The 13,035-nt window shown below is 37.3% G+C and overlaps 1 protein-coding gene across 1 annotated transcript in view; it reads right to left on the reverse strand.

The window, feature by feature from the left end:
- Positions 1–13,035, reverse strand: part of RABGAP1L (RAB GTPase activating protein 1 like) — an 802,566-nt gene that overhangs the window by 716,621 nt on the left and 72,910 nt on the right. The window contains exons 4-5 of the mRNA XM_025368997.1: positions 4,305–4,515; positions 326–500 (exon numbers count right to left, since the gene is read on the reverse strand). Coding sequence (XP_025224782.1) covers positions 326–500; positions 4,305–4,515 — 386 coding nt within the window. The remainder of the gene's footprint in view (positions 1–325; positions 501–4,304; positions 4,516–13,035) is intronic.

The raw sequence follows: 13,035 nt of genomic DNA on the forward strand, positions 1-13,035 counted from the left end.
AATCTACTAGGGCAAAGTAATAAGAGAACTGCAAAAATATTCTCCCTTCTGAGCATAGGTAATTCACTACCATGGTTTGGTAGAAAGGCAACTCATCCAGTTGTATTTTTCTATGACAACTGCTAAGTTGTGAGAGTGCCCTACCTACGCAGATATACCGGACTTGACTTTCCACATTCAGTTCTATGTCATTACAAATACTAATTTTGTCTTTAGAAATATGCTCCAAATTTATGTAATGTATTTATACAACAGTGAAATTAGAGCTCAAAAAGGTTACCCTAATTCATCTCTATAGCAAATTGCTACACTATAGTATACTTACTGCCTCTTTAATTTCACAGGAGAAAACATGTATCTGAAATTCTTCTGAACCATGGGAACTCTCTGTAAATGCAAAGCAATTGCTCTCTGTTGTTCCGTCATGTCCACGTGCACAGAATAAAACCTTATAGATTGGAAAAGATGCTATCTCCACATTGCTGGATTGGTCTATGATTCTGTAGAACAGTAATGAAAAGTTAGATAAAATATTAACTATCGAAGAACAAAGATGTATTTCCAGTTAGGTTTAAAAAAAAAAAAAAGAACAAATAGTTTTACTATGACAATATATGATATATAAACATAACTATCTTTTTTCCCCTTTCTTTGTTTTTTTCTTTTGAAACACGGTTTCGCTCTTTCCCCCAGGCTGGAGTGAAGTGGCCCAATCTCGGCTCATTGCAACTTCCACCTCCCGAGTTTGAGCGATTCTCCCGCTTCAGCCTCTCAGGTACCGGGATTACAGGTGCCCGCCATCACACTGGGCTAATTTTTGTATTTTTTGTAGAGACGGGGTTTTGCCATGTTGGCCAGGCTGGTCTTGAACTCCTGACCACAAGTGATCCACCCTGCCTTGGCCTCCCAAAGTGCTAGGATTATAGGCATGAGCTACTGCACCCGGCCAATCAAAAGTATCTTAAAAATCACAAAAATAAACTGGAACTAACAATGCAAGAGAGAACAAATTATCTTCATTTTCATAACACACACACACATGCAAACACACACACACACACACACACACACACAAATTCTTTATTATCTTCTGACAATTTCTTCACTCTTATGTTTCCTATGATCCAACTCATTTACTCCAAAGCTAAGTATACATGCCTGGTAACAACTATATCACCCATCCCTAAAATCTAGTCTTTTTCAGTTATGACAAAAGGAATGCCAGTCTAGAACAGTATAGACTATCCCTAAAGAGCCCACTTCTATTCTCAGCAGCACCTATTAGTTTATCTAAGCCCCAGTTCATTATTCAACTGAGGTCCTTTCTACCACAGAAAAGGTCAGGTGGTTCCAAAGATGAATTCAACAACAGAATACAACAGCTGAAAGGAGTCTGTGGCATTTGGAAGCAAATAATTCTCTGACTTTCCCTACACAAATCCTAAGTCCTGGCTGGGCACAGTGGCTCACGCTTGTAATCCCAGCACTTTAGGAGGTCGAGATGGGTGGATCACTTGAGGTCTAGAGTTCGAGACCAGTCTGACCAACATGGTAAAATCGCATCTCTACTAATAAACACAAAAATCAGCCGGGCATGGTGATGGGCACCTGTATTCCCAGCTATTCAGGAGGCTGAGGCATTAGAATCACTTGAACTCACGAGGCATAGGTTTCAGTGCGCCGAGATCATGCCACTGCACTCCAGTCTAGGCGACAGAGTGAAACTGTGTCTCAGAAACAAAAACGAAAACAAAACAAAAAACAATCCTAAGTCCTGGACTGATCTACACATTCAAGACCCCTTCAAGATCTGAAATTAAGAAACTGAGGGGTAAGGGGACAACCCCAGGAATAAAGAGGCAAGTCAAAACACTAAATCTCTGTCAAGGTGTGTTTGGCAAATTGAAGCTAAACAGATAACATAGAAGACATTTTGAAAACAATTTTTCTTTAAAAAGACATCTTGACATTTTTAGACGCCAACATATAAACAATATACATGCAAAACCCCTTCCTGAAAAATTCAAAGCATTTTTACCAAAATTTTCTAAATTTATATCGCTATTATTTTAGTACTCGGAACTTACCTAAGTTTTCCCACATTCTAAACTTTAGAGAATGAGGCAAATTAGACAGGGTTTTAAAAAGATTAAAGCAACTTTCAGAGAATATTCCAGGCTCAAGACAAATTCAACCTCATCTCTTTGACCTGGTCTGCTTATTTGTTCATTCAACAAATATTTGCTAAAATCTTGCAATGAATCACTTACTTCCCTAGCCACTGAAGCTACAGCAGGGAAAAATACAAAGAAGCTATTCTCACAAGCTTATAATCTAGTGAAGAAGATACCCAATAAACTAATAAGCAAATAAATATAATATCTATTCAAAGAAAAGTGCTATTAAAAAAAAAAAGCCCAGTATGAAGAAAGAGAGTTACATGATGTAACCAAGGAAGTCTTCTTATGATAACATGTTTATTAAGATGAAACAAAAAACATTGGAAAATCAGGGAAAGATTTACTTAGGGAGAATAAAAATAATATGCCAAGGTCCTGGGGTGGGAAGTGCGACTGATAAGTCCTATGAGAATGAACACAGAGGCTAGGATAACTGGAATGTAGTAAATGAAGAGAGAGAAAGGGAGAGGAAAGTGGTACTAATATTGCAAGTAAACAAATCTTCATATTCTTGCATATCTTACACACACACACACACAAATCTGTATCTTCTTTTGATGAATTAAGAGAGAGAAGGGAGGAGGGAGACAGAAGCACAGAGAGTGAGAGAGAAGGGAGTCCTCTTGAATAAGATTAGTATCCTTATAAAAGAAACCCCAGAGAGCTCTTACACTCTCTTCTACCATGAGAGAACACATGAACCAGGAAGCAGGCCCTCACCAGACACCAAATATGCTGGAGCTTTGATCTAGGAACTCCCAACCACAAGAACTGTGAAAAATAATTATCTGTTGTATGTAAACCACCAGTCTATGGCAGTTTGTTATAGCAGCACAAACAGGCTAAGAAGAAAGGAAGGAAGGAGGAGGAGGAAGGGATGAACAAGTTGGAGCAATAGGTCAACAGTGGCTAACCATGATAAGGATTTCAAATATAACCACAAGTGTGACTGAGGCAAAGACTGAATGTAGGAGAATAACATTGTCTGACTTACTTTTTTTTTTTTTAATTGAGATGGGATCTCTGTCACCCAGGCTGGAGTGCAGTGGCGTAATCTCCGCTCACTGCAACCTCCATCTCCCGAGTTTGAGCGAATTCTCCTGCCTCAGCCTCCTAATTAGCTGGGATTACAGGCATGCGCCACCACACCTGGCAAATTTTTGTATTATTTTGCCCAGGCTGGTCTCGAACTCCTGACCTCAAGTGATTCATCCGCCTCAGCCTCCCAAAGTGCTGGGATTACAGGTATGAGCCACCACACCCGGCCCTGAGTTACATTTAAAGAAACTAAAGGTTCAGCTGACATAATGTATTATTCCTAATTAAGCATAAGAGGAAAAAGTCATTTTGCTTCTTTCCAGTCTAATGTAAGTAACTTAAAATCTATGGCTCACTCCAGTTTCTTTCAACCACTATTACTTGACAAGCTGAAGGCAGATTTTTATGCTCATTCAGGATAGAGAAATGCACATTACAAGTATTTTTACAGTTTTATTTCCATTTATAATATTCTAAGCGTAATTGTTGATATGCGCTTGGATCTGCAGCCCCATCCAAATCTCATGTCAAATTGTAATCTCCAGTGTTGGAGGTGGTGCCTGGTGAAAGGTGATTGGATCATGGGGGCAGTTTCTTATGAATGGTTTAGCCATCCCCTCAGTGCTGTTCTCATGATAGTTGAGTTCTCATGAAACCTGGTTGTTTAAAAGTGTGTGGCACCTCCCCCCTCTCTCTTGCTCCTGCTCCTGCCATATAAGACAATTCTGCTTCCCCTTGACTTCTGCCATGATTGTAAGTTTCCTGAGGCCTCCCTCCCAGAAGCTGAGCAGATGGCCAGCATCATGTTTCCTTTACAGCCTGCAGAACCAAGAGCCAGTTAAACCTTTCCTCTTTATCAATTATCCAATCTCAGATATTTCTTTATTGCAGTGCAAGAATAAACTAATACAATTGTTCAAATGCCCCCTTTCAAACAGTGAACACAGTCTTAAGCCTAAACATGTTTACTTTGCATGTCTACAGTGAGTTCACAGCAAGTCCTACACCTGATGATGCTGTAACATCTTTGCCACCACCCAAAAGACTTAATACGTGTCTAGAGAAAAAAAAAAAATTAGAGCTTACCTCACAGAACCTTCTGGAACATTTGGTACATACAGGGTAACAGGAAAGGGGTACTGACTGGAAGATTTCATGGTTGCCATTGCCCGTAAAGCCTCTACTTCATTACGTGGGGAAGAAACCTTCATACATCCTAAGTAGGTCAGTTTATTAAATAAAACACTATCTTCTTCAGGTAGTCCACCTGGAGAAGATGGTCTGGGTGTACAAATTTCTGAAGAAACAAAAAAAGAAACACTCAAAAGTCAATGCAAAACTCCACCATCATTATAATCTTGCCAATGCCCAAAAAGAAATGAAATATTTCAAATAAAATCTAGGTCTCTCTGTATTTTCATTTCTTTTATATTTTAACATTTTAGGATTTAAAATCTAGGATTCTAGGATTTTATAATCCTAAATCTTTATGTCAGAGTTCCAGAGTCAGCCATTTCATACTTTCAAGTCTCTCAAAATATTATCTTACTTAGCTATAAGTTCTTCAGATGAGAGAAAAAATTTAAGCTTTATATTTAAAAAAATCAAAAATATAGACTACAAGTATGTAAAAGAAAACAGAACCTCTGGTCTCCAAACTCACTATGCCAAAGCAAAAGATAAGCTTGGGAACCGAGTCACGCAATACTGCCTTCTTTTTGTTCCCAGATAGCTGTAAATTCACAACCCTGTGTCATAGCCTCATCCATATGCCAGGTTCCCACAATGATAGAAGGGCACATATCTCCCCAGATGGCTTCTCTCACAGATAACTCACAAGGAAATTCCTTGTGAGCCCCTAAATCTTTTAAAATATGTATCCTCCCTATAAACTAGCTCTAAAGCTGAGTTCTGTCAAATCTCATCCTGACAATTTCAATTATCAGCTTATCTTCACAGACACAGGACAAGACCAGAAATCATCCCTTCACTTACACTAAGATGAATGCGTAATTGGCTTTTTCCTCTACTTCTTTTCACATGTAAAATGTAGATTTATTGAGGCTAGTCAAAGCCTCACAAGAAAGCAACCATTTGCCTTACCGCCTACCTTTCCCTCTTTTTTAACTTGTTCTTGCCCTTTCCCCTCTAAACGCTGAAGTTCCCAAAACCCCTCTAGAAAAGCACAGGTCACAGTTACTCCTGTGACCTATGTTTTTCCCAGGTACATACTAAACCCTTGACTAAGTAAACCTCTACGGATTGAGACCTGCCACTTTTTGGTTAACAAGTGATATAGAACAATAAGGAGAAAAAAAACTACACTAAAGATAGTGCGAATCAGCCCCAAAATAATGAGGACTAAACAAAAGTAAATCAGTTAAAAGTTTCTCTTGACTGTAAAGATCCTTCACTGCACCACATTTATTAAGCAGCCTAACTTCCTAAGCAAAAAAAAAAGCAATGTTAAAATGTTACATCTCATACCAACAACAAATGTCAAGCTCCTTACTTCCCTCACTCCTGGTTTGCTGGCTTCTATGAACTATGTTAAGTGTTCCAGTGGAATTTTTTTTTTCTCAAAATAATTATTTTTGAAGAATGAGTCTATGATTGCTTCAACCAATTCCATCCCCATCATAATGAAATTCTTTTAAAAAAAAAAAAAAAAAAACTGTTCATTTTATTCTAACAACAGCAGGCAGCCAAGGTCCAATTGTGGTTAGAGAACATCCATCTGCGTATACCAGGTAGTATAACATTCTCCCTTCATGCCCCTACCCAAAATCCACATTCTGCTTGGCTTCCCCTTTGTTACCTACATTCATGCTGCACAAAATTAAGCATACATGTATCACTTGAACTAGGTCCTTGCAGAATTTTCAGACTGCCATTACCAGGATTCCTCTTGTAGGATAGGATTTTAATAAATAATTCACAGAAGTCATTTCAAATTCCCCCACTGCAGCTCCTAAATATTATACTAAAATATGCAACTTCACCACTGACTTTTTTGTTAAGGAACTAAAGCCATTCAAAATGAACTACTTCATCTACCATATTCTTCAACCAGTGAAACATGTTTCTCTCCCTGTTTCAGTCAGTTCAATACAATGTATTTCAAAAGGGATAAATAAAAACCTACAAATACATTTGAATATGTTTAAATTATTATGTATTAGATTATTATATACATGTAGGTTATTACATACTTTTCTTAATGTAACAAGCACTTATGCAGCAACAATAAGACTGATGAGCCTGGGTGATTAAGTAGTTCAAGTGATCTAACATAGTGTGTAACTAGAGTCTTAAAAAAATAAAAAATATAAGATGAATGGGAACTAGGGAGAAACAATAAAAATAATATTTAAAAAAAGAGAAAAGAGGAGGCCAAAAAGAAGTTGTTTGAAGAGGTATTTTACAAATCTGTGTAAACCAAGATTCATGACTCTATAAATCCCAAATATAAAACGGTACAGAAACTGAACCAAAAATAACAAATGATAGAATTGGCAGATAAGGCCTATAAAATGACTATTATAAATATGATCAAGGATTTAAAGATAAACATCTAACAAAATAAGAAGAAAAATGAAAGACATAAAAAAGAACCAAAAGAAATTCTAGAGCTGAAAAAATATAAGATCTGAAGTAAAATATTCCCCAGGTGGATATAACAGCAGTTTCTAAATTGCAGAAGAAGAATGTTAAAGGAAGTTCCTTGGGCTACAGGAAAATGACACAGAGAAAACTGAAGAGCACAAGAAGTTAAATATGAGAAAAAGACCTACTCCTTGCTCTTTAATTTCTTTAAAATATAACAGACTATTTAAAGCCAAAAAGAAAAAGACCCAGGAGGTGGAGGTTGCAGTGAGCTGAGATCCTGCCATTGCACTCCAACCTATGCAAGTATTTTGTAGAATTTGTAACCTATGTATTAGTGAAATGAATGAGAGCAGAAGCATAAAATCTAGAAGGTAACAAAAGATTCTTACAATGTACATGAAGTGTTATGATAGTATTAGAATGTACATGAGTTAAAGAGTTGGGTTATAAACTCCAGAGCAACTACTAAAATAATAAAACAAAATTATATAGCTAATGTGCCAATGATGGAGATAAAATAGAACATTAAAAATAATCTAGAAGGCAGGAAAGGAGGGGGAAAAACAAAAACAGAAGAGACAAAGAGAAAACAAACAGCAAGACAGTAAGTACACTTAGATCCAAATATATTAAAAATTACAACAAAAGTAAATGGTCAGCTGGGTGCAGCGGCGCATGCCTGTAATCCCAGCACTTTGGGAGGCCAAGGCGGGCAGATCATGAGGTCAAGAGATCGAGACCATCCTCGCCAACATAGCGAAACCCCATCTCTACTAAAAAAATATATATATATTAGCTGGGTGTGGTGGCGTGCACCTGTAGTTCCAGCTACTCGGGAGGCTGAGGCAGGAGAATTGCTTGAACCCAGGAGGTGGAGGTTGCAGTGAGCTGAGATCATGCTATTGCACTCCAGCCTAGGCAGCAAGAATGAAACTCCATTTCAAAAAAAAAAAAAAAAGTTAATGGTCAGCTTTTTCTGTAAAGGGTCATATGATAAATATTTTAGGTTTTGTGGGCCAAGAGACAAAATCTACAATATTATGCAAGTATTTATACAAGTGAGAAAACAACCCTCCACAGATTTTTTAACAAAATTTAAAACTTAATTATGGATACTAAAATTTGCATTTCGTATTAGTGTCATGTGTCACAGTATTATTCTCCTTTTGATATATTTCAGCCATTTAAACATGTAAAAACCATTTTTACTTTGCAAACCACACCATAAACAAGTAAGAAGTGGAATTTGGCCCACAGATAGTAGTTTACTTACCCTAGTCTAAACCCAACTAAAAGACAGAGATTATCAAACTGGATTTTCAAAAGGTATCTATGATAAACACTCTTTAAAGATAAAAATAGGTGAAAATTTTTTTTTAAAAAAAGGAAAAACAAAAATATATACCATGTAAACACTAATTATAAGAAACCAAAAGTGGCTATATTAACATAAGAAAAACTAGACTTCAGGACAAGGAATTTTAACAAAAAGAAAAGGGATATTTCACAATGCTAAAACGGTCAATTCATTAAGAAAACACAAAAATTCTAAGTGACTGTGCCCTTAACAGCAGAACTTCAAAATAGCTGAAGCAAAATCAGACTCAAGATGATTGAATTGGACCAGTCAAATTGAAGTGATAAGTCTGTTATAATCTGTTATAATCTCTCTCTCCCACTGTTATAATTTATCTCTCCCACAGACTGTAACTGAAAACTCTTGACAGAATATAAAAAGCAACAACCTGAGGACTCTTTCCTTCTTTTTTCATTGAGATGGGGTTTCGCTATGTTGCGCAGGCTGGTCTTGAGCTCCTGAGCTCAAGTGATCTGCCCACTTTGGCTTCCCAAAGCGCTGGGATTATAGACGTGAGCCACCACATCCAGCCTCTTTTTAAAAAGTAAACAGGAACAGCCAGATTGGAGAGGAAAGTAAAAACCTGAACCTCTGTTATGGTGGTGAGTTTTCCATTTTTCTCATCATCACCTCCCAGCTTTGATCTAAGGGTGGCCCGAGTTGCAGAACAGCAGTGAGCAACAAAACAAAGAAATCCAATCTTTCTGGCCAAATAACAGAAAAAGAAGTCCCTGCAAATTAGAGAGTATCTGAGAAATCATGACTTGTTTCTGTTTTGTTTTCTCTCCCAGTTCTACCGCTAGCCCCAACCACAGAACTACCTGAAATGCTGGTAGTGGCGGTAGTACTGTAAGCATCTACAACCTGGAGGAAAAGAAGTGTCTCAAAGGCTGAAATACTGAAGCAAAGAGGCCCCTATAACCCAAAAATGGAAAGGAAAATCTCTTATTATTTTTTCCTCTCGTTTCTCTCACCACTTTGTCCTAAAGTTAGCTCCAGACATGAGATTCTGCACAACAGCACAAAGCAGCAAAAACTCTAAGAAAGAAACCTGTCTTTCTACAGAGGGGTAGAAGGAAAATGGGCCCAAGGAGTGTGGGGAAATCTCAGAGAGGAGAGAGCTGAAGAAGTTTACACCTAATTCTGTGTGTAAACTAACTGTGTATGCATGTGGAACAGACTGAAGAAGCACAGCAAAGGTTTTGAGAATTGAAAATACTTTGGAACCAGAAAGCAAGACAGATCTTGCAGTCTGGACACAACCAGGTGGAATGTCTGCTTTAAAAAAAAAAAAAAAAAAAAAGTCAACATTCTTCAGAGGATTTTAACAAGAAATAGTCTCAAAATATAATATTCAAAAAATCTGGGGAACAAGCCAATTACTCAACAAACAAAAAAACACAAAAGGGTGACCTATTCTCAAGTGAAAAAATAATTCACAGACCAATCCCAAGATGTCCCAGATGCTGAAATGATCAAACACTTTAAAACTGATATAATAATACTCCATAAAATAAACGTGAAAACACCTGTAATGAATAAAAATATTAAAACTATCAACAGAGAAACAAAAAAACTTTAAAAAACCAATGTAAATTTTAAAACAGAAAAATACAATATCTAAAATTAAAAATTCATCAGATGAGATCTCAATAGCAGAATGGAGATTAACAAAGTAAAGAGTCAGTGAGCTTGAACATAGGGAAAACAATGAAAAGAGCCTAAGGAATTGTAAAAACAGTATGGAAATGTCTACCATTTTTGTCTATTGAGTTCCAGAAGAGAAAGAGATTCGTGTAGCAACAAAACAATTACCAACAAATAATGGATGAAAACTTCCCAAATTTGGTTAAAGATATAAAGTTACAGATTCAAGAATCTCAGTGATCCAAAAAAAAAGATAAACTGAGAGAAAACCACTCACAGATAATCAAACTGCTGAAAAGAAAACGATGAAATAAAAGTACTAAAAGCAAAGAAAAATAACACATTACAAATAGGAAAACACTGATTAAAATCACTTTAGATTCCTTGTCAGAAACAATGGAGTTGAGAAGACATTGGAAAAGCATTTTTAAAGTGCTCAAGGAAATATATGTATGGCTGTTGAAAGCAAAATATATTAGACTGGTAGGTTTTTCAATGTATGTAAATGTAATACATATGTCAGTATCAGGAATGAGAGGATATTAATACATATCCTGCGGACATTAAAAGGATAATAAGAAAATATTACTCTGTAACAGAGAAACAACTCTTTCCCCATACTTAGGTGAAATTGACCAATTCCTTGAAAGATGAAAACACCAAAGTACACTCAAGAAGAAACAGATAACCTGAATGGTCTTTTGCACTCAGATTTAAATTTTTTTTTTTTGAGATGGAGTCTCACTCTGTTGACCAGGCTGGAGTGCAGTGGTGTGATCTCAGCTCACTGCAACCTCTGCCTCCTAGGTTCAAACGATTCTCCTGCCTCAGCCTCCCAAGTAGCTGGGATTACAGGCATGCAGGCACCACCATGCCTGGCTAATTTTTGTATTTTAGTAGATACGGGGGTCTCACCATGTTGACCAGGCTGGTCTTGACCTCAAGTAATCCACCCACCCTGGCCTCCCAAAGTGCTGGTATTACAGGTGTGAGCCACCATGACCAGTCCAAACTTAAATTTTTCTATAATGATATGCATCTATCTTTTCCTTTTCTGATTTGGCTTTTCCTACCCTGACAATCACAAAAATACACTCCATTTTTCCTTCTTACAGGCTTATTTTTCACATTTAAATATTTGATTCACTAAAAATAATTTTTATGTACAACTAAGGAAATTAATTTTATTTTATTCCACTCAAAGATGCAATTGTCCTAACACCATTTACTGCATAGTTACCATTTACTGCATAGTTACCATTTCCTCCAGTGATATGTGAAGCGGATTCTGTCATGTACTGAAATCCTTTATATACATAGGTTTGTTTCTGGTACCCTGTTCTAGCGATTTACTTCTATAACAAACCAATTACCACACTGGTTTAATCACTGTAACTCTGTAGTCTACCTTAATACATAACGTTCTTTTTAAAAATTTTCTTCCTGTGTACCTCTACTTGTCCAGATATATTTCAGAATTAGTTTATAAAAATAACTGAAAATTTGAAATTCCCACCCAAGTTACAGGCTAATTTAGAGATAAGTTACATCTTTTCAAGGTTGACTCCTAGCAATCAATATGGCATCTCTCCCCATTCATTCAGGTGTTCATTTCCTTCAATAATATTTTATAATTTTCTTTATTAAAATTTTACATAAATTTTAGTTTCTTCGTTGATACTTGTTATTTTTGTTGGTATTATGAATGGCATTTTTATTTTCTACTGTTGCTGCTAACCTTCCTAAAAGTCGTTAAATCTTTTTTTTTTTGAGACGGAGTCTCACTCTGTTGCCCAGGTTGGAGTGCAGTGGCATGATCTCAGTTCACTGCAACCTCCACCTGTTGGGTTCAAGTGATTTTCCTGTCTCAGCCTCCTGAGCAGCTGGGATTTCAAGCGTTCACCACCACGCCCTGCTAATTTTTTTTTTTTTTTTTTAGACAGAGTATCACTGTCACCCAGGCTGGAGTGCAATGGTGCAGTCTCAGCTCACTGCCACCTCCGCCTCCCAGGTTCAAGCGATTCTTCCACCTCAGCCTCCCGAGTAACTGGGACTACAGGCACATGCCACAACACCCAGCTAATTTTTGTATTTTTAGTAGAGACGGGGTTTCACTGTCTTGGCCAGACTGGTCTTTAACTCCTGATCTCATGATCTGCCCACCTTGGCCTCCCAAAGTGCTGGGATTACAGGCTTGAGCCACCCCGCCCAGCCATTTTTGTATTTTGAATAGAGACGGGGTTTTGTCATGTTGACCAGACTGGTCTCAAACTCCTGACCTCAAGTGATCTGCCCACCTTACCCTCCCAAAGTGCTGGGATTACAGGCGTGAGCCACCAAGCCTGGCAAAAAGTCTTTAAATCTAATAGCTTATCCATTCCCTTTCTTAAATACTTTACCAATCATGACAATTTTTTCACTTTTTTTCTAATGACACTTCATTTCTTTTTTCTGTCATCTTGCATTGTCTGGATTCTTTAATACAATGTCAAAGAGCTATGGTGATAACTATCATGCCCTAACTGTTCCTGTTTCAATATATCTTGATGGTAATGGATTTTAAATTTCAGCATAAAACGTAAGACTTTGATAGATACTTGGTTAAGCAAGTTTCCTTCTAAGTTTTCCAAGAACTTTACATGTGCATATACATAAAATGGATTTTAAATTGTATCCAGTGCTTGTTCTTTATCTATTGATACTTTTTCGCTCTTCACTACTTTATGTGGTAAACCACAGTGAAAGATTTTTCTAGTGCTTTCTCATCCTTGCCATGGAAAGCATTGTGATTACATTCCCTACACAAATGCATCATAGCCCTATTGTGTAACAGTTTGGCTACACCTATACTTACCCTGTACCAAGGTTCATTTGGTTCAGAAATGAATCATGAGTTCCCTAAGCCAATTAGGATAATCCCATCCCCTCTGTCACAGTGACTTATTTAGAGGTTTGAATGTAACCCAGGCCTATGGCTACCAGTTCATGTCATTTCCCTCACCACTAGAAAATGGTTTCACTGGTCCAATCAGAGTGAAACTCAGAACTTTTATTTAATCAGTAAAATAGGCCAGGGATGGGTGCAGTGGCTTGCACCGATAATCCCAACACTTTGGGAGGCTGAGGTGGGCAGATTGCCTGAAGCCAGGAGTTCAAGAACAGCCTGGTCAACATGGCAAAACCCCACCACTACAAAAAAAAAAA

The sequence above is a fragment of the Theropithecus gelada genome, chromosome 1 (genome assembly GCF_003255815.1).
Source record: "Theropithecus gelada isolate Dixy chromosome 1, Tgel_1.0, whole genome shotgun sequence".
Classification (NCBI taxonomy): Eukaryota; Metazoa; Chordata; class Mammalia; order Primates; family Cercopithecidae; genus Theropithecus; species Theropithecus gelada.